This window comes from Pristiophorus japonicus, chromosome 9 (genome assembly GCF_044704955.1).
Source record: "Pristiophorus japonicus isolate sPriJap1 chromosome 9, sPriJap1.hap1, whole genome shotgun sequence".
Lineage (NCBI taxonomy): Eukaryota > Metazoa > Chordata > Chondrichthyes > Pristiophoridae > Pristiophorus > Pristiophorus japonicus.
In genome coordinates this window covers 166,054,854-166,077,338 of record NC_091985.1, presented here as the reverse complement: position 1 = coordinate 166,077,338, position 22,485 = coordinate 166,054,854, and the positions used below count along the sequence as shown (strand labels likewise).

Below are 22,485 nucleotides of genomic sequence, written 5' to 3'. Positions count from 1 at the left end.
TACAACCCACTTGATGTAGAAAAAAGGCTGAGGGATATGTTTCCTGGGCCTCCGTGGCAGAGATGCAACAGAAAGCTTGGTTGAAGAGAGGTTGAAGAACTAGCATTGTACGTATAGTTTCTTTCACAACCTCAAAGTGTCACTAATTACTTTTTGGAAGTGTAGTTACTGTTGTAATGTCGGGAAATTTGCAACAATTGTGCACAACAAGGTCCCACAAACAGCTGAGAGATAAATGACCAGATACACTTTTTCAGCATTGATTGAAATATTGGCCAAGGCACTGGGATTTTTTGCGTCCACCTGAAAGGGTAGCTGGTGCCTTAGTTTTAGTTAACATTTCATCTGAAAATGGCACTTCGTGCAATGCAGTACTACAATGTCATAAGTGCCAGCCTGCATTATGTGCTCAAATCTCTGGAGTGGGGCTTGAAACTAGGAGTTTCTGACTCGGGTGAGAGTGGTACCACTGAGCCAAGGCTCCAGCCTGAAGGCAGGAAGAAATTCCCATCAAATGTAGAGCAGGTGAGTACGATACACAGGAGACCAGAGCCTGAGGACTTGAGGGAATGCAAGGCTGGAGAAGGTTGTAGAGTAGGGATGGGGTGAAGCCATGGAGGGATTTATAAACAAAACAATTGTTTGAAATTCGGTTTTGTTGGAGACATTGTCGGTCACTGAGGAGGGGGTGATGGGAGAGCAGGGCTTGTCATTTTGGCTTCTACCCTTTGGACAACTGGGGTTCTTGATGCAATCTGATTAGATCAGAATAATAACTAAAATATATGCAAATAATCAAATTGCTAGCCAAATATTTAAACTGATCTATAGGCAGCTGTATGAAGTGCTTTACAACTGGAGATGCAATTAAAAAAATAAACACCATTGTCTATTCGGCGAAACACATTCTAGCATGGGAGTCCTTATGGGATATGTCTGTAGTCTGCTTTTAGATCTTCATTGATCCCTGTGGCTAATGCCCAGGACATTTCTACTTTTACAGAATGTCAAACAGTCCCTCTTCTTCAGGTAACCCATGCCCCTGTTGGCAAATGTTAAATTGTTCACGATTCCTTATCGCATTGGATTCCTTGCCCTTCAAGAACACAAGAAATAGGAGCATGAGTAAGCCATACGGCCCCTTGAGCCTGCTCTGCCATTCAATAAGATCATGGCTGATCTGACTGTGGACTCAATTCCACATCCCTGCCTGCTCCCCATAACCCTTTATTCCCTTATTGCTCAAAAATCTGTATATCCACCTTAAATATATTCAATGACCCAGCCTCCACAGCTCTCTGGGGCAGAGAATTCCATAGATTTACAACCCTTTGGGAAGTAATTCCTCCTCATCTCAGTTTTAAATGGGAGGCTTCTTATTCTGAGACTATGCCCCCTAGTTTTAGTTTGCCGAGTGGAAATATATTCTCTGCATCCAACTTGTCGAGCCCCCTCATTATCTTATGTTTTGATAAGATCACCCCTCATTCTTCAGAATTCCAATGAGTATAGGCCCAACCGACTCAACCTATCTTCATAAGTCAACCCCCTTATCTCCAGAATCAACCTAGTGAACCTTCTGTGAACTGCCTCCAATGCAAGTACAAGCAACTCTCGTTTATCCGGATACGGATCTAACAGAAAACCTGTTGTAACGGAATTTAAAATAACTCCCACGTGTGAATATCTTGCTCACTTCAACTATCAATTACACATAAATTGACACAGGCGTGGATGACTTTCTCACTTCAACTGTCACACCCATTGAAAGCAGTTCAAGCAGTTGGGTGTACAATTTAAATTGTCTTGTAAAAGGAAACAATGTTGAGCATTCAGCAGAAATTATAAAGAAGTCTCAAGCTGGCAGAAGTGTGTGTACCTTGATGGACGAATATGAAGTTGGATCATCAACAATTTACGATATCAAGAAGCAAAAGAATGATTTAGAAAGTTTCACCGCTGCTTCTGAATCTCCCATCAAGGCAATGTCCTGCAAGAATTTGCCAGAGTTGAAGTTTGACAAACTAGACCAAGTGCTTTTATGAATAGTTTTCTTTGAAACGGTCTGAAGGTGTGGCAATTTCAGGGCCAAAGACTTCAAGATGAGAATGAATCTAGCTGAAGAGTGGATTTTTTCAGAAGGCTGGGTCACATGTTTTAAGCATCGCCACGGCATTCGCCAGCTGGATGTGTTGGGTGAGAAAAAAAAATCAGCAGACAATGAGGTTGCACAGAATTATTCAAGAACATTTGCTGAGATGGTGCAGGAAATGAAATTGACTACAGATCAAATATACAATGCCAATGAGACTGGCTTACTAGGGAGGTGTTTGTCAACTGCTATGTTGGCTGCAGCAGGGGAGAAGGAAGCTGCAGGCTTTAACATGAATGAGAGGTTAACAATCTTGAATTGTACCAATGCCTCTGGAGAACATAGACTTCTACTTTTAGTGATTGGCAAATCAAGGAAGCCATGTGCTTTAAAAGGAATTGCTCATTTACCAGTTAGCTATAAGGCTCAGAAAAGTGCGTGGATGGACAAGGACATATTCATGGAATGGTTTTCAACAGAATTCGTCCCCCAAGCTCAAACATGAAGAAAATAGACAAACCTAATGGAAAGTGTGTGCTGCTTCTGGAGCCACGAGTCAAAATTAGCGTCCAGTTGTGGCAACATCTTCGCATGCTATCTGCCCCCCAATGTGACCTCGCTCATTCAACCTATGGATCAGGGTGTCATACAAAACTTCAAGTGCCACTATAGGAATAACTTCATGTGCAAATTGATTGATAGCGATCAATCAATCTCTGATTTCCAGAGAGCATACAATATTAAAGATGCCATCTATGCATGGTCGCTGGCATGGAGAGAAGTAAAAAAACGCTACATTGAAGAGGTGTTGGTGCAAGTTGTGGCCCAATTTCATATTCGTAGACAGTGCTTCTGATGACTAAGAATTTGAAGGTTTCTATGTACGGGCTAATAAAAAAAAAAAAACAGGCTGTCACAGAAATCGTGGAGATTGTCAGCAGTGCACATGAAACAAACGCATTTAAATCCCTAGCAGAAGATGACATTGCTCAGTGGATAGATGTTGACATCGATAGATGTAGTGCAAACTCATACTGACCAGGAATTCATCAGCATAGTCACCAATAAAGACAAATCTGACGTAGAGATGAGCGATTCAGACAATGAGATTGAAGAAAAAGATAAAAGATTTGGACACTTGCTGAAGAAGCAATGAAATATATTGTTTTTTTAAGGGAAATTCTCACTTTACTTTGAGGTTCTGCAAACTCATACCATCCACATTTTAATTAAGAAAATGAATTAATTTAAACAAGCCGATCTAAGGTCGCTATTTTAAAAACAAGCTCAGTTTTAACAATAAAATTTTTAATTTCAAGATGTTAGGAATCAATTCATGTAACTTATTACATTCACGTTCAGATAAAACAAACTAAATCTTTGTGGGTGGCTCTATCACCTTCAAATATTAGCTTTAAAATGTAAACTTGCCCCAAACGGAAAATTTGTTTGCCCGGAAATGCCGAATCCCTGAGTGATCCAGATAAACTAGTTTACTGTATATCCTTAAATAGTGACCAAAACTGTACGCAGTACTCCAGGGGTGGCATCACCAATACCTGTACAGTTGTAGCAGGACTTCTCTGCTTTTATACGCCATCCCCTTGCAATAAAAGCAAACATTCCATTTGCCTGCATGCTAACTTTTTGTGTTTCATGCACAAGAAGCCCCCCTTCATCAATTTGATATCCTTTAGGATGGTTATAGCCTTTTGAGTGAGTGAATGCTACATTTATATATATATATTCATGCAGTTTGTCAAGGGACTTGAGTACTGAAGACTGCTAAAGTCATTAGACAGGCAGAGAATGTATTTGGGAATGTTTAGAGACACTTTTGGTGTACTGATGATTCACAATGTTAGCCAGTGCAGTGCTTTCCAGCAATTTTCCAATATATATATTTTTTAAATTTCACACTTACTGGATTTCTGATTTTTGTTTGGCCCTTAGATTTGAGATCATAAATGCGAGTATTATATTGGGGACCAGCAGGAATGGGAGATAAGTGAGGTCTGATGGAAATGGAGATTTGCAAGCTAAAAACAAGGCAGTTGAATAGATTGCTGGAACTGAAATGTGACTAGTGGGTAGCTACATGACTGGGAGTTAGGATGCTTGAGAGCTGGATGGGAAATGGATAGCTTATTTTCCAAGTGCTGAGGGATGGGAGTTGGGCAGGAAGTCACTGCAGCTTAAAAAATCTTGCATGAACTTTGGACTTTGAGCTTTCTATATCTATCAATTCTGCAACGTTCATTGAATTCTAGATATTTACTGTTCTGATTTTATCGAGTAAATAGTTTGAGTTTAGTCCCGAAAAGTGCAACTCCTTTTTCCACAAGATGAATGCAACTGATGTGATTTTTCTCATTTAGGGGCTGCATCCTAAAATATAATAGACTGTGATTTGCAAGGAACCAACCATAGGTGTACAAAATTGTATATAAATTTGCATTGGATCAAGTGCTGCTTGTCATGTGAGCTGAACATGAGGAACTGGATTCACTTGCTGCACTGTGGTACGTTTTGGTCTTTTGAAACTGTTTAACATCTTCCCAATGAAGATTGTGGTATAGGCGGCCTGCCAGTCTCCATGGAAATAGTCTCCTGCATTAAAGACCACTTTTTAAGCGGTGGTAGTAGGGGAGTGAGACAGCAAAATAAATAACATTGATATTTGAAGTTTACAGCACTGATGAAGGTAGGCCTATTTCTAAAATTGGAGCTCCAATGTTGCTGGTTGTCTTTGAACAGGTATGATTCTGTATCGATGACACTTTTTGTATTTGCGTAGCAAGCATGTGAATTAAGTATTTAAAATTAATAGATTTCCTTAAGTAGTAACAAAATCCTGGAGCTCAAATGCTAGAGTTCTGACTGTTCCACTTAATGTTTGTCCTTTCACATTCCAGTGCTTGTAGAACTGTGTAGCTATGCCAAAGGCTGCAGATCAAATATTTCTATATTACAACTGCCCTGTTTGCTTCAGTATTGTCACCAGGTGTATGAGGAATCCGATTGGAGCTAGTATACTGTACTTTTAATTTTATGTGCTCTTAATTCATCAGCTACCAGCATAGTGTAATAGAGTTCAAAGTGCTCTCCAGACACAACCCAACTGCAGAAGCAAAGTTCATAATTGTACTGTTTTTTTTTTCACTGTTTCAATAGAGATATATATTTATGGAAATTTCACAAACGCTTCATTACAAAGTTTGACACTGGTTTGAAGGAAAGTGGAATTACTATCAAACTTTTGTCAGTCTTTGCTTTTACGATTTAGCCAGAATTTAAACTTGGATTGGAATGTATATCTGGAAGTGCAAGACGAATGTTTCGTGGAACCCTTTATTTGTCTATCTAATCAGATTTGCTAATGGACAAACAAATGAAGCATACTTTTTAATAACACTCTTGCAGCCAAGTTCATGAACAGAATGAGAATAAAATTAGTAGAGGCAAAACTCTTGGGTTGGGAAGGAAAGAATTTTTGATCTGTTGGTAGTCTGTGTGTGTTAGTGTAACTAAGCAATTTTTCCCTCTTAAGGTAGCTAAGGGAGCAGTTAAATATATTAAACACTTTTTTGCAGCAATGAACAATGATGGAGTTGCATCATGATTTGTATGAGTATGAATAATTCAGTAATCAACATTGGTACGGTTAGTTGTTGAGTCTGAAACTTGTAAGCTGTATCTAGAAGCAAAGAAATACAGTTTACAAATGCTTGTGATTTACTTGTAATGTATTTAGAGGGATTTTAAAAACTTTTGGGTTTGCATCCCATCTCCGTGTGCTTGAAAATCACTAGCAGATATCTTAATACAAAGATTTATTTTTTACAAGACATGACTTTTTTTGTTGCAGTGGCATAACTTTGTGCTAATTTGCGTGGGATTTAAATCTGAAGTATTGCATTATTTTATGACCTTCAAAGTTCCTCTTGCAGGTGCATTTCTGAATCCCAGGTGCACTGTACTCACGTCAGTATTTTCTACTGTGAAATATAGGTTAACTGATTAAGGCCCACAGCAATAGCTTTGTTCTGGAATTGCTAGTTCTATTCTCTAGTATAGTCTTGCACTGTAACTTTTAGTAAGTTTTTAAGTGAGCTTGATCCCACTTAACCTAAGGTGGCAATGAAATTACTTTTGAATGAAAATTGTTAATTGGCTTTAAATCCCCAGGTTTAAGACAATATTTTACATGAAATCCCAGGAAAGGCTGTTGAAATTTGGGTTAATAGGCTTTGGTTCCTGTACTGTAACACTAGGAAAAACTCGATCCTCCGAAGCCTAATTTACCATTTGTGCATAAGCACTAGGGTTCTTTCTAAAATTAACTCAGCCAAATATTGGAATGGAGACTATTTGATAGTTAGTGGCTATTTTTGAGGGGAAAAAATAGTGCTTTTTTTTTGTACACTTTTTTTAATAGGCATGTAAAAAAAATCTCGTTTTTCCAGAGTTACTTTATAATTTGTCACAATGCGAAATTGGGGGTGGGTGGAAATGTGTGCATCACTACTGTTCATTATTACAGAAAAGGCTGCACGCACTTGTTAAGCCTGCCTGCTATGTTCATCAGCTCTCTTTTTTGAATTAGTGAAAAATGCCACAATTATAGCTCGGGCCTAATTGAGGTTGCAAGAATTAAAATTATCCAGAAGCAAGAATAAATCAGCCAAACATAAACACTACTTAACTTAACCCACAGGTGTTCAAACCAGTTGAGTTCCAGGTCTTAGCCTTTGTCTTGTTATTGGAGAACTGCTAAGAAAGAGAAACTTTTATTGTGGCAACCATGTTTCCATTTTAAATATTTGTGCCTGGACCAAATTACAACTGCATATAAAGATATGAAATACAGAAGTTTATTAATTGAAAGTCCAATGTTCCATTATGCTATTGTTCAGATAGAAAGGGGAAAATAATAAACTGATCACACTTGGAGAGGATTAAATCACTGGTCTGGATTGATTGCATCCATGCATATTAAAAGTTAGAGAAGTGATAGCAGAGGCACTTATTGCATGTGTATATATAAAAATTCATTCGAAAAGGGAGTAGTGCCAGAGGACTAGCGGAAATGGAGATAGAACAAGTCTAATTAGCTTAATGTCAGTGGGAGGAAAGATAATGGCATCCTTAAAGATGTAATAGAAAAACATCTAGAAACTGAAAATATAATCAAGTAGTCAGAACAGATTCCAAAAGGGAATGTCTTGTTTGACCAACTTTATTGAATTCTTTGAAGAAGTAACAAAGGGTAGATACGTGTAATGCAGTAGACGTAATATATTTGGATTTCCAAAAAGACTTCGATAAGCTACTGCACAGTAGACTCATGACGAAGGTCAGAATCCGTGGAGTCGGGACAAGTAGCAGAATGGATAGCAAGCTGGCTACAAAATAGAAAACTGAATACGGGTTAAAAGTAGTTACTCATTGACATATGGTGTGAAGTGGTGATCCACTAGGATCAGTACTGTTCACCATTTACATAAACTATGTGTACAGGAGAATCGAAAGTACAATTTTAGAATTTGGGGAAGCGAGGACAGGGTATAGTTAATACAGAAGAGGACTGTGACAAAATGCAGGAAGTGAGATAGTACACATGGCATGTGACCTGGAGGGGAACTTGGGGAGGTGATGGTGTTCCCATGCGCCTGCTGCCCTTGCCCTTCTAGGTGGTGAAGGTGCTGTCGAAGAAGCCTTGGCGAGTTGCTGCAGTGCATTTTGTAGATGGTACACACTGCAGCCACTGTGCTGATGGTGGAAGATGTAAATCTTTAAGGTGGTGGATGTGTGACCTCCAGTCTTTGTTGTGCTGCAGGTACCTGTTATGATTAAAGGCCAGTGTACACATGATGGGCCAGGTTTTTGCCGCGATTTGATCCTCCGCAGCGCAAAGCCCAGGCGGGATCCTCGGGTCCCTGTTTGTGGCGGTGCTTTCAAGTACTGCCGGGGAGAGGTGTGCTGACGTGCAACGAAGCGGATTGGGTTTGTGACCGACTTTCGGCACTCTCCCGACCCGTACGCCGCATCCGGATTAGCGTGCAGCCCTGCCAGGTATGTTAACTTTTCTTTTGCAGGTTAAGTTAAAGATTTTTTTTTTTTTTTTGAAGCGATTACATTAAGGGTCTTGTAAGTGTTTCTGGAATGTTGTTTGGAAGTTTTTTCTTCCTCCTCTTGCAGCGCTCCCGGCCCCAGACTAAAGTTGCCGAAATTCGCGGTTTGCGCTGTGAATGCTTGTGCAACGCCTCCCTTACGGTGTAGATGTAAAGGCCGAATGTTTGGGCTTAAAAACAGTAGCGCAGCGCAAGTGGTAAGTTTCACATATATCGCTACTGTTTTCGCCATAAATCCAGCCCACGGTGACTTTTTTTTTTTAAGAGACTGAGTGACTTTTTTCTTTATAAAAGGACTGAATGGAACCGTTGATCAGCACATTGTCCTTTCACTCCTAAGATCTGCCTGATGGGATAAAAGTCTTCTCTGCTGGCTGTATTGGTTCCACATGTGTTTGGACAATCTTTCCAGTCCTTTGTGGGCTGAGCCTTTTATATAAACAAAAACTGCGAATTTGGTGCCAACTCACATTGTTGGCATTCTTTGATGCCATAAGAATGTCTGGTGTAGGAAGTAAAATGTCAGTGGTAGGCTGTTCATGAGGCAGGGCATAAATGTATTGAGGACCAGAGTGGTGGTGATGCTAGAAATTGTTCCATTTCTGAGTGCTAAAATCCATATCTGTGAAGGAAGACATTTGTGGGATGAGTGAGAAGAATGAGTTAACAAACAAAATATTACTATAAAACACTTTTTTTTAAATGGCCTACTCCTGCTCCTATGATATGATATGATATGTTCTTGTGTAGTCTTGTTTAAATTAAGTTTTGGAAAATCTGATTGTTCTCCTGTTTTATTGGATCCTTCAAGTGTATCCACTTGTTTAAATCCCTAGCATGGGACCTTGATTTGGAAGGGAGAGAAGGAATGTAGTTCTGGTGTAGATGGCAATTTGCCAATACTGAAACTGCAGGTTTGTATAAGTACTAAAATAATGAATTGCTGCAGAAGTAGTAGGAATCTAATTTGAAGGTAAGATTTTTAGAAGTGTGTGTATTTTCATCTTCGTTCTCTATCTTGCCTGATCTGGTGTGGTTGGAATTGCAGAAGTTTTATTGAATAATTCAAGAATTGGGTATACTGTGAAGACAAACTCTTGTCAGGAATTGATTCATAGAATGAGGTTACACCATAGGAGTTAATTGGCCCATTCTGCTGGAGTGATCTACTGTAATCTCATTTCTGTTCCCTTCACTACTTTTAAAGGTGAATTGGTGATATTTAAAAATGTTCATCTTTAATATCCATGCACTGTAAAGAATTCCAGGTTCTAATAATCCTCTGAAATGTCTAAGTTTCCTTTTTTGTTGTAGGGATAGAACAAAGTAGCATTTCTATAATTCATTTCATGTCCTTATGATGTCCCAAAGTGCTTCATAGCCAACAAAGTACATTTTGAAGTGTAGTCACCATTATGATCTTGGGTAACATGGGAGCGAATGCGTGCACAGCAAGGTCCCAGCAAACAGCGGGGTAAATGGCTAAATGTGTTTTTGGTGGTATTGGTTGAGAAGAATATTGGCCAGCACATTAGACTTCCTATGCTCTGCCTCGATACAACAACTGAGATGGTACAACGATCAGGAAAAATTGAAAAGGATGGGGCTTTTTCCTCTTGAACAAGAGGACCAAGAGGTGACCTGATAAAGGTCTTCAAAATTATGAAGGGATTCAATAGGGTAGACTTAAAGATGTTGCCACTTGTGGGGAGGCCCAAAACTAGGCCATAAATCTAAATATACAATAGTCACTAATCAATAAAGACTGGTGAGAATGTGGAACTCACTACCACATGCAATGGTTGAGGCGAATAGCATTGATGCATTTAAAGGGAAGCTCAATAAGTACACGAGAGAGAAAGCGATAGAAGAATATGTTGATAGGATGAGCTGAAGCTGAGTGAGAGGAGGCTTTTGTGGAGCAGAGGTATGCCAAGTGCCACAGTTAAAGATGTGAACCACCAGAAGTCTGTAATGCGCAGCTAGCTAGGCCAATGAATAGACTGAAATAAAGCTGTGCAAAGTGTGTGAGCTCTTTGTGCTAGAGCTTCCAAAACTAATCTCGCTGCTCTGCTCTCTCTCTCTCCATATGCCTACATCTTGCCCTTTTAAATGTTTATCCACTTTTCCTTGAGACACAATTCTCTGTCTGGCAAAGCATTCCCCGCTCTAACTGTAAAGACATTTTTCCAAGCCCCCTCCCCCAACCTATTTCATTCATTCCTCGACCAGATGAAATGTGTTTTCCCTATTCACTATCAAAATCTTTCATAATTTAAAGAAACATCTCAGTCTTTGCTGCAGTGGAAATAGTTCCAACATGTCTCTTTCTGGTAAATAACTATCTTGTATTTATAGTCCCTAGTTTTGGTCTACACTACAGTTGCTTTCTGGGTTTAAGGTCCTTTTCTATAGCGGAGTTCTCAAATCTGCACGCAGTAATCTGATCATTGTCATTGTGCATCTACTAAATTTATTTGACTATTAACTTTTATTTAGCCAGCTAAATGTTTAATGGCTTTGAGCTGTTGCATGCTGGGACTGGGCTTAAAAGCAATTTAGACTGGTGTAAGTGTTTGACAGCTGTCTGGATTGTCTGTTTAAAACTAATTCTGCTGTCGCCGTTTTGGCTATGAGCACGTAGCTCCTTGTGATGTGCTAAAACAGGCTGAGATGTCAAAGGCACCTGATGGGAATTAGCAAAGCCACAATAGTGGCATCTGTTTGAGTTGGATTTATGCAAAATATTACTATGGTTTAGTGGGAGCTTCTTGTACCTGATGTTTAAATCCTGTGTTGTGACCATCTCTAGTTGGCTTGCTGGAACTTGCAGTCACATAGAATCATAGAACGATACAGCACAGAAGATTATTTAGCCCATCAAGCCTATGCCAGCTCTTTGAAAAGCTATCCACTTAGCACCACTCCCCTACCCTTTCCTTGTAGCCCTACAAATTTATCCAATTCACCTTTTGAAAGTGGCTGGATCTGCTGCCACCACCCTTTCAGGTAGTGCATTTCAGATCATAACTTGCTGTGTATTTTTAAAAAATTCTCCTCTTGCCTCTGGTTCTTTGCGAATTACCTTAAATCTGTGCCCTCTGGTTACTGACCCTTTCTCATTTATGCAACCAAAACCACTCATTGGCCCCAAGTTTCCACATGATTTGCTCCTGATTTTTAGGAGCAACTGGTGTAGAACGGAGTATCTTAGAAATCTGAATTCTCCACATTTAGTTTTCTGCAGTTCTAGTCAGGTAGAACAGTTTCACTTTGGAACTGAATTTTTTTTCAAAAGGGGGCGTGTCCGGCCACTGACTCCTGATTTGAAAGTTTCCACTACTCTAAACTAACTTAGAATGGAGCAAGTGAAGATTTTTGTACGCTTGAAAAAACCTTGTCTACACTCTATAAAAAAAAAATCAGGCGCAGGTTACAAATTAGGCGTCGGGAACGGGGGTGGGGGGAGAAGTCATTACATTCTACAATCAATCCTTAGTTATACTTATACAAATATTATACAAATAAATCCAACCTGAATAAAAATTTATAAGCAAAGAAAAGATTAAATAAACCATGTTCCTACCTGTGTGAAAGTGCTTCAGGCAGGCCTTTCAGGCAGGGGTGTGGCGTCAGTGTCTCAACGGCAGCGGCAGCAAGCAGCCTTAGAGCTGAGCTGCAGTGCTTGAGGCAGGCCTTCATTCCCTGCGAAGATGCAGCACCCGGACGGACTTGAGGCCATTCGGCCATGAGATTGCAGCGCCGTCAGTGGCTGGCCGGGAGCCGAAGAATGAACACAGGACACACGCAGCTCATTAAGGTTCTTGAGGCCATTCGGCCACGCTTTAGGGGCGGTGTCTGGCTGGCCGGCAGCCAAAGATACAGCAGCAGCCTTCGAGCTGTGAGGGGGACTGAGGCCATTTGGACAGGGAGAGGTAGCCACAGACATTTTTATATTTAAATTTGCAGAATGGGTGCTGCATTGTCAACACATTATGCAATGGTTTGATCCATTGCAAAGTTGAATTGGCACTCTTATTTCTCCAAACACACAGTCCTTAATTTGCAGGCACCGGTTCTGCAAGTTTAGCAGTGAAAAGCTGAACTCACTGATTTCAGCAGGTGATTTATTCAGCAGTGCTGCTAAAAAGCACTCCCTCACACAGAAATATCAAGAAAATTAAAATACAAGCCTTTGCAGGGGTCCAAGAAACAAATCTTCACTTTTTCTGCAGCACTTTTAAAAATGGCCGAGTGCCAGTGTTTACTTCAGACTGCGCGAACGCTCCAACGTGCACGCGCAGGGTTGCCGGCACCAAGAAACCTCATTTCAATTGTACCCGCCCCCTCCTACTTACAAAATCGGCGCGAGTGGTAGGCTCCGCCCCCTGTGCGCCGCGCTAAGCAGACATCGAGCTCCAAGGAGCTCGAGCATACCGCACTTCTTTTTTTCGGCGCGAGAAACAGGCGCCCAGCTCTGAGGTGCGCCTTTTTCGCCACGTGTGGAAACTTGGGGCCATTATTTTGAACACCTATTAAATCTATCCTCCTCCTCTGCTCTTAAGTCCAGCTTCTCTTGTTTCTCCATAAGTCCTGCATCTCTGGTATCGTTCTAGTAAATCTCCTCTGCACCCTCTCTCAGGCCTTGACATTCTTAGTGTGGTGCCCTGAATTGGGACACCATACTGCAGCTGAGGCCTAACCAGTGAGTTATAAAGGTTTAGCAGAACGTCCTTGCTTTTGTACTCTCTGCCTCTGTTTATAAAGCCAAGGATCCTGCATGCTTTTTAACAGCCTTCTGCCACCTTCAAAGATGTACACACCCAGGTGTCTCTGTTCCTGCACCTCCTTTAAAATTGTACAATTTCATTTATATTGCCTCATTGTTCTGACCAAAATGCATCACTTGTCACTTCGCCAATAAATTTCATCTGCCATGTGTCAGCCCATTTCACCAGTCTGTCTGTCCTCCTGAAGTCTGTTACTATCTTCCTCACTGATTACTGCATTTGTGTTTCGTGCCATTTACAAACTTTGAAATGATGCTCTGTATACCCACATTCCAGTCATTTTAATATACATTAAAAAGAGCAGTGCTCCTAACACTGACCTGTGGAGGACACCACTCCAGTAAACAACTGTTCATCATTACTCTTGCCCTTAGCCAATTTCATATCCACACTGACCCGTTAATCCCATAGGCATCAATTTTGCTAACCAGTCTATTATGTGGTACTTAATCAAATGTTACTAATGCTTGTGATCAAATGAAGATTTAGAATTGGCGCTTGTGTTTGACATCTGTCTGTGCAGCAGAACTTGTGAAAATGCCATTTTAAATACTAATATTTTGCCCATTGAATAGCCTTCTCAGCCCTCTTTTTTTTTTTGTAGCTTGATTGAGGCTATCTCGTGACCTGCATTGCTTGTAATTGGGATGGCAATTGCACCACTTTGAAATGGGGACTGGCAGAGTATTTTTGCCAATTCTGTTTTAGATACATGCAGTTTTTATTCTTGCTGCTCTTGAAAATATTGAAGCAAGATTTAAAATTTTCATTCAGTAATATCAAGACTTTCTGATTGCCAATATATCTACGTCTATTTACCCAAGTGATTTGACCTTTAAGGATATAATTGTTAGTGTAGGGAAGTAAGGTACATTGTCTCCCATTACTTCCCAATGTTGCCTGAACATTTTCCACAATTTCTTTGCCCACTCAGGTGACTGGAAAAGATCCCATCCCATAGCATTATTTCTAAGATGAGCAGGGGAGTTCTCCCAGTGTCCTGGCTAATATTTACCCCTCAACCAACATCACTAAAAACAGATTATTTATCACGTCGCTGTTTGTGGGACCTTGCTGTGCACAAATTAGTTACTGCATTTGCTACGTTACAACAGTGACAACTTTGAAAGTGCTTCATTGGCTGTAAAGTGCTTTGGGATGACCTGAGGTTGTGAAAAGGTGCTTTAGGAATGGAAATTGTTTTATTTTAATATTGCAATAGGAGTTTTTTTTTAAATTGGAATTTCTGCTGTGCCTGTTTCTCCTGGTAATTCTGTGAAATTCAAAGCACAATCTTGTCGTAAACTGAGGTATTCCAAAATTTTTCTCGGTCTCCACTAGTTTTGTCTATTATGGAGCTAGGGGACATGTAAGATCTTTTACTGGTTGAAAGGCTTAAAGTTTATTTTATCCGTGTAAAGTACTATTGATGTTACTTTGGCCATGTCATTAGAGTGACGAGATTTAGATTGTGATGTTTTTTTCAAGGTGAAAATTGGAGACTTTGTTTCAAAAGCCCATGGGGTTGAGTGTTTCGAAACATTGTGGTAACAGCTAGCGAGGGAGTTGATTGTAGCAGTCTACAGTGAAGACAAATGGCTTTCTGGAGTAACGTGACTATCGACTGCCCTATTTATGTGGAGAGTCATCTTGTGACTTACTGTTGTTGATGGTTTAGTGCTTTTAACCTCTCGAAGGCCCCATTTTCAGACTTTTAACTAAATTGTAACCAGGCATTTTAGTCGACTTTGTAGTAAAACTGGATAACCTAGTTGGGTATCTGCAGTATTTTTGTTTAGCAAGTATGGCTATAGCATTATAGAAACATAGAAAATAGATGCAGGAGCAGGCCATTCGGCCCTTTGAGCCTGCACTGCCATTCAATCTGATCATGCAACCTCAGTACCCCACCCCTGCATTCTCTCCATACCCCTGATCCCTTTAGCCGTAAGGGCCACATCTAACTCTTTTTTTGAATATGTCCAACAAACTGGACTCAACAACTTTCTCCGGTAGAGAATTCCACAGGTTCACAACTCTGGGTGGAAAAAGTTTCTCCTCATCTTGGTCCTAATATGGCTTGCCCCTTATCCTTAGACTGTGACCCCTGGTTCTGGACTTCGGGAACATTCTTCCTGCATCTGACCTGTCCAATCCCGTCAGAATTTTATATGCTTCTGAGATCCTCTCTCATTCTAAATTCCAGTGAATATAAGCCTAGCCGATCTAGTCTTTCCTCATATGTCAGTACTGCCATCCTGGGAATCAGTCTTGTGAAGCTTTGCTGCACTCCCTCAATAGCAAGTATGTCCTTCCTCAGATTAGGAGACCAAAACTGCGCACACTACTCAAGGTGTGGTCTCACCAAGGCCCTCTACAACTACAGTAAGACCTCCCTGCTCCTATACTCAAATCCCCTTGCTATGAAAGCCATTTGCTTTCTTTACTGCCTGCTGTACCTGCATGCCTACCTTCAATGACTGATGTACCATGACACCCAGGTCTCGTTGCACCTCCCCTTTTCCTAATCTGCCACCATTCAGATACTATTCTGCCTTCGTGTTTTTGCCCCCAAAATGGATAACCTCACATTTATCCACATTATATTGCATTTGCCCACTCACCTAACCTGTCCAAGTCACCCTGCAGCCTCTTAGCATCCTCCTCGAGCTCGCACTGCCATTCAGCTTAGTGTCCTCTGCAAACTTGGTGATATTACCTGCACTTCCTTCATTAAATCACTAATGTATATTGTAAATAACTGGGGTCCCAGCACTGAATCCTGTAGCACCCCACTAGTCACTGCCTGCCATTCTGAAAAGGACCTGTTTATTCCCACTCTTTGGCCCCAAGTTTCCACACGTGGCGAAAAAGGCGCACCTCAGAGCTGGGCGCCTGTTTTTCGCGCCAAAAACGCGGTATTCTCGAGCTCCTTTGAGCTCGATGTCTACTTGGCGCGATGCACGGGGCGGAGCCTACCACTCGCGCCGATTTTGTAAGTAGGAGGGGGCGGGTACAATTTAAATGAGGCTTTTGGTGCCGGCAACTCTGCGCGTTGGAGCGTTCGCGCACGCGCAGTCTGAAGTAAACATTGGCACTCGGCCACGTTTGTTTCTTGGACCCCTGCAAAGGCTTGTATTTTAATTTTCTTGATATTTCTGTGTGAGGGAATGCTTTTAGCAGCACTGCTGAATAAATCACCTGCTGAAATCAGTGAGTTCAGCTTTTCACTGCTAAACTTGCAGAACCGGTGCCTGCAAATTAAGGACTGTGTGTTTGGAGAAATAAAAGTGCCAATTCAACTTTGCAATGGATCAACTTCCACCAAGAACAAAGAATTTCGTGCATGAGGAAGCAAACCATTGCATAATATGTGGTGCACCCATTCTGCAAATTTAAATATAAAGATGTCGATGTGGCTGCCTCTCCCTGTCCAAATGGCCTCAGTCAGTCCCCCTCACAGTTCGAAGGCTGCTGCTGCTCCCGACCAGCCACTGACGCCGCTGCAATCCCATGGCCGAATGGCCTCAAGTCCATCTGGGTGCTGCATCTTCGCGGGGAATGAAGGCCTGCCTCAAGCACCGCAGCTCAGCTCGAAGGCTGCTTGCTGCCTGCCCCTGCTGCCGAGACACTGACGCCACACCGCTGCCTGAAAGGCCTGCCTGAAGCACTTTCTCACAGGTAGGAACATGGTTTATTTAATCTTTTCTTTGCTTATAAATTTTTATTCAGGTTGGATTTATTTGTATAAGTATAACTAAGGATTGATTGTAGAATGTAATGACTTCCCTTTTCCCCCGCCCACCTCGTTCCCGACGCCTAATTTGTAACCTGCGCCTGATTTTTTTAAAGTGTAGACAAGGTTTTTTCAAGCGTACAAAAATCTTCACTTGCTCCATTCTAAGTTAGTTTAGAGTACGTTTTCACTGGAAACTTTCAAATCAGGTGTCCGTGGCCGGACACGCCCCCTTTTGAAAAAAAATTCAGTTCCAAAGTGAAACTGTTCTACCTGACTAGAACTGCAGAAAACTAAATGTGGAGAATTCCGATTTCTAAGATACTCCATTCTACACCAGTTGCTCCTTTTTTTTAAAAAAAACATTTTTTAAAATCAGGAGCAAATCATGTGGAAACTTGGCCTTTGCTTCCTGTCTGCCAACCAGTCCTCAATCCACAATCCCCAATCCCATGTGCCTTAATTTTGCACACTAATCTCATGTGTGGCACCTTGTCAAAAGCATTTTGAAAGTCCAAATACTCCACATCCACTGGTTCTCCCTTGTCCACTCTACTAATTACATCCTCAAAAAAAACTCTAGATTTGTCAAGCATGATTTCCCTTTCATAAATCCATGCTGACTTGGGCTGATCCCGTCACTGCTTTCCAGATCTGCTATTACATCTTTAATAATTGATTCCAGCATTTTCCCCACCACAGATGTCGGGTTAACCGGTCTATAATTCCCTGTTTTCTCTCTCTTTTTTTATAAAAGTGGGGTTACATTAGCTACCCTCCAATCCATAGGAACTGATCCAGAGTCCATGGAATGGATGAATCGTGATCTATAACTTAGACCCAAGTTGCTTGACTTAAACATTAAACCTATTCAATTCACTACTTGTTAATGGTGTTGCAGAAATAACTAGATGCCTGTACAGCATGTTTCTTTCCCAGTACAGGGTACGTCTCATGTTGTGCTTACTGCACAAATCGGCTCCTTTTAGCAAGCATGTCCTATGATCTGAAACTTCAATGTGTCCATGAAGATCCTGGGCTGATGTGCTGCAGGATGAATGATGCATCATATAGTTGAGGTAAGTACTGGAAATAATTTGGGCTGTCCACCTTGATCGCTAATTGAAAAGCAGTGGCGCTCTTGCTGAAGCTAGTAATTCACTTTGTACAAGATCTAAACAAATAAGTTAAAACAGCAGAAAAAGTCCATTCTAGCCAGCACTCCAATGCTTTTGAGACCAAGCTAAGTCTGAGCTTTTAAGTAAACTGACACCATTTATGCTCTGCAAAGTTGCTGCAGTGATCTGTCCATAGTTCAACAGAGTGCAAAAAGTAGTTCTGCTACTTGGATATCCTTGAGACGGTGATGGGAGATGCTCACATTTTGTTAATACAAGTGGTGAAATCCAGCATAGATGATCAAGAAATGCTTAACTGGAGCAAGGTCCATCTGCTCCTTCACACAAGTATAGTCTACCCCTTGTCTGTTTAATTACTGTTGGAATCTAGGATAATCGTTACCCTTCACTTTAATACAGGTTTGTGGACTTAATCTATATTTATCAATACACGTGTACAAACCCAGTGCATGCAATACTTGAGGTTGATGTCAATTTTACTCCCAAGCAACAAACTCACCATGAATAGAGTCCTCTGACCTCTCTGTACTCCAATCAAAACTTAGGAGATCCTAAAGTACACAGCGTGAATGTTTGCCTGTCCAATAATTAACATTCCACTCTTGGGCCAGCCTACACTTTACTTCTCAGTCTTGTATTTCTGCATGTGCCCAGTGTGATTTAATCCAATTTAACCCATACCACTATCCCTACCTAGGAGTGTTCTCGGCTGCTGGTCTCAAAAGGAAAGACAGCTTTCAATTTAACACTAGTCCGTTTAGAAAAAATATTTGTCATGGCATGTATTTAATTCTTCTATTTGATACTGGACTTTGCTTTTGTCATAATGCCATTTGAGGCTTCAAATGATTGTGCATTGACTTTAAAGATTTATTACCCACAAACTCCTGATTTGTATTCATTTTTCTATACAGTATGTACATAAAATTAAGTGAGAAATCTAGAGGTAACTAAATGAATCTGGTTTAGGTGTTGCTTTTTATTAAGCCTGTTGCACAAAATCAGGCTGGACCTTTTTTAAATAGTTGGTTCTATCTATTGGTGCACAATCGTAAGTAAATACTGTTGAACCCAAGCCAAAACTAAAGGGAATTTTAGAAGTTTGCGAGGTCATACAATGCATTCAACGGTTCTTTGGGGGAGGTGGCCAAAATGTTTAAGTTTTTTTTCATGGGCCTTGTGTACAAAATTGGCAGAATACTGTAGTATCGTTGTCACATAGCATGCATTGAAGGTTGCTTATGCTACCTTAAGATGCACTAACACAATTCAGGCAAGTAGATCGGAAGTGGTACTGCTAACGTGCATAACAATCATGCCTACATCATTTAGATTATATTGGCACCAATGCACAAATAATTTTCCTACACTTCATAGGGTTGAAATACAGAACATTTAAACCTGACTTGGCATTATTGGAATAGTAAAAGGATACAGAAGGTAAATAATGCTCAGTTGTTGACTGGTTATTTTGAGGATCCATTTAAAATGAGATTCACATTTATACAAATTGTTAACTCCCTTTCATTGTTGCAATGAAATTTGAAATTGAGAGTGGCTTTCTCTTGGAAAATGATGACCTAAAATGTCTTCAGTATCTCTTGCAGCAGGGAAACCAGGTTCTTTCATCTAGCTGGTGCTAAAGTGAAAGATGTTCATAGCTTTCTGGTTATTTTTTGAGGCAATAATAGTAAAGGCTTTTGGTGAGACCAAGGATTTGCTTAAATAAATGTCTTGCTGTGTAGGGAATGGAATTTGTCTAGTGGCTGCATACCAACACTAGCCACAAGTTGCTTGCTGTCTAGAGTGCGCTCTCTATTGTTTCATCTAAAACACTTTTGACTTGGGAGTATTTGACTGACCGAAAATGTTATCCTCAAAAAAAAAAAAAGGCGAATGACCTGCCTACATAAACAACGTGCTGGCTAGTAATCTGCAAGTTAGTGACCTTGTTCTAGCATGTTAATATGCAGAATATAAAGACAAACATTGAACCTTTTAATTTCCGTTATGGTCCTTAACATATCTGGTTATCAACAGGCAAATATTTAACTATTATAGGAATCAATTTTATTGCCATAATTAAGTATTCAGAAAGATTTCCTGTGGGCACAAGTCAAAATCTTCCAATATTAAAGAACACAGAATTGATTTTTGGATTTTAAAACTTTAAAGCCACATTTGGAATTGCATAATTGTAATCATAGAGGATGAGAAGGAATTGATCTATAATATTCAAAGTTGAATTTGTTTCTACTTCTGACCCACTTAACAGCTGAGCTCCAAAGCTTTTGACACTTTTTTTTCCTAAAGCCTGAATATCCAGCCTCTGACCTGTTCTTGTAGCCACCGTACTGATGTGGCTGATCCAGTTGAGTTTCAGGTCAATAGTAACCTGCAGGATATTGGTGGTGGGGGTTTCAGCAGTGGTAATGCTGTTGAATGTCATGGGATGGTGGTTACACTCTCTTGTTGGAGATGGTCATTGCTTGGCACTTTTGTAGCTCGAATATTAACTGCCACTTACCAACCCAAGCCTGAATGTCGTCCAGGTCTTGCTGCATACAGGCACAGACTGCTTCGTTACCTGAGGAATGGAACTGAACACTGAGGATTGCAATCACTTCTGACCTTGTGATGGAAGGAAGGTCATTGATGAAGCAACTGAAGATGGTTGGGCCTGGGACACTGGATTTCAGCAGTATGTTCTGGGGCTCAGATTATTGGCCTCTAACAACCACAACCATATTCCTTTTGTATGAAGTATGACTCGAGCAAGTGGGAGTGTTTTTCCCCTTGATTCCCATTGACTTATTTTTTACTGTGGTTCCTTGATGCTGCATTTGGTCAAATGCTGCCTTGATGTCAAGGGCAGTCACTCTCCCCTCACCTCTAGAATTCAGCTGTTTTGTCCATGTTTGGGCCAAAGCTGCAATGAAGTCTAGAGCCGAGTGGTCCTGGTGGACTGCAAACCAAGTATTGGGTGCCACTTGATAGTGCTGTTAACACCTTCCATTACTTTCTGATGACCTGAGTAGACTGATGGGATGGTAATTGCCTGGATTGGATTTGTCCTTTTATGAACAGGACATAGCTGTGCAATTTTCCACATTGTTGGGTAAGTGGCAGTATTGTAGCTGTACTAGAACAGCTTGGCTAGAGACGCGACTAGTTCTGGAGCACAAGTGTTCAGCACGATAGCCGGGATGTTGGGGCCCATAACCTTTTCTTTATCCAGTGCGCTCAGCCATTTCTTGATGGACGTGCTTATTTGAAACAGTAAAATGCTGTGATTGGGTCCCCTTGATCATATGACCTGATTGCTGATTGATCCCCTTGGAGGATAAAACACACTGTAGTTTTGCTGGAATGTATAATTAGAACTGCCCTGCCTATGTGATCAGTGACTTTGCAAAGTGTAATTCGAGCCATTCTGACTGCTGACTCCAGACAGGAGAGAGCTCACTCTCGCAGGTTCTTTTCTCCCCCACCTCCTGCCCAAGTTCCTGACCTTTGCAGCCTCCTCCGTGCCATAGATGGGGCATTGTGGGTGGGTTACTGATTCTTAACCAGTTTATTGGGTACGAAGTAAATAGTGACCGTATCATGACTTCCGGATTTCGTCAATCACTCCAATGATGTCACTTGTGTCACACTCACCGAACTTTCCCCGAAATCAACCAGTTGTAGGTGGAGGAGAGGGAGAACGTGGTGTGGGTGTAAAGGTGGTGGAGTTGGAAAAATGTGATCCATCTTCCCTGAGTTCGCCCTCTCTGCCGCGCGCGGACTCTCTCCTCCGATTTTGTTTTTCTCCCACAGAAACCGCAAAAATATGCTTGTAGATAATCACAGCCATGTTCTAGGCAAAAGCCCTAGAAGCCGCTCCATGTGATTTGGCCACACTGCACATGCGTGACTGGATCGAGCACGCATATGCAAAAGGGGGTGGAGTCCAGAAAGGCGTATGCGCAGAAAGGCACAGTTATTGCAAACAATCACTCCGTTTCTTGATATCTGTTTCTGTGGAGTGAATTAAATTGGCTGAAGACTGGCTTCTGTGATGGTGGGGTCCTCTGGAGGAGTCAGATGAATCACCTACTCCTGGCTGAAGATGGTTTTGAATCTCTCAACCTTGTCTTTTGCACTCGTGTGTTGGGCTCCACCATCATTTAATTTAATACTTGGCTAAAGAGTATTAATAGATGCATGCATTATTCAGATTTGCCCCTAGCAGTAGTTGCATTATCAGTTGTCAGTTTGTTTAAAAAGTTATTTTGATAACTCAACTATTTAACTTACCCAGATAATTTTTTGATTTAGTTGGGTAGCAGCTATCTGTTCTTTTACTCTGGTCTGCCAAGCATTAATTGCTGTTCCTGGCTAGGGCTTTTTTGGCAGAACATGTGTTTTTTGTGTCTCTCTCTCATTGTGTATGAGCTTAGGTTAGGCAAAATAGTTGCTTTTATTTAAAAAAAAAATGGCACTTGATTCTTGGTGTGTGCTGAGTTTAACTGATTTCAATTGGGACTACAATTGCCTTGATGTGATTCTGTACTAGGAAAGGTAAATCTACCAGATGAGGTGGAATCAAGCC

General features: G+C 41.0%; 1 protein-coding gene across 8 annotated transcripts in view; it reads left to right on the top strand.

Moving 5' to 3' along the window:
• Positions 1–22,485, top strand: part of atl2 (atlastin GTPase 2) — an 89,841-nt gene that overhangs the window by 11,757 nt on the left and 55,599 nt on the right. The window contains exon 2 of one of the 8 annotated variants that reach the window (XM_070890068.1): positions 17,692–17,831. The exons of 6 other annotated variants lie outside the window; for them this stretch is intronic. Coding sequence is in view for 1 of the 2 variants with exons in the window: in XM_070890067.1 (XP_070746168.1) it covers positions 4,584–4,614 (31 nt within the window). In the remaining variant the exon portion in view is untranslated. Of the gene's footprint in view, positions 1–4,568; positions 4,615–17,691; positions 17,832–22,485 lie in introns of those variants that run through there. One more of the 8 variants, XM_070890067.1, reaches the window with a different exon arrangement.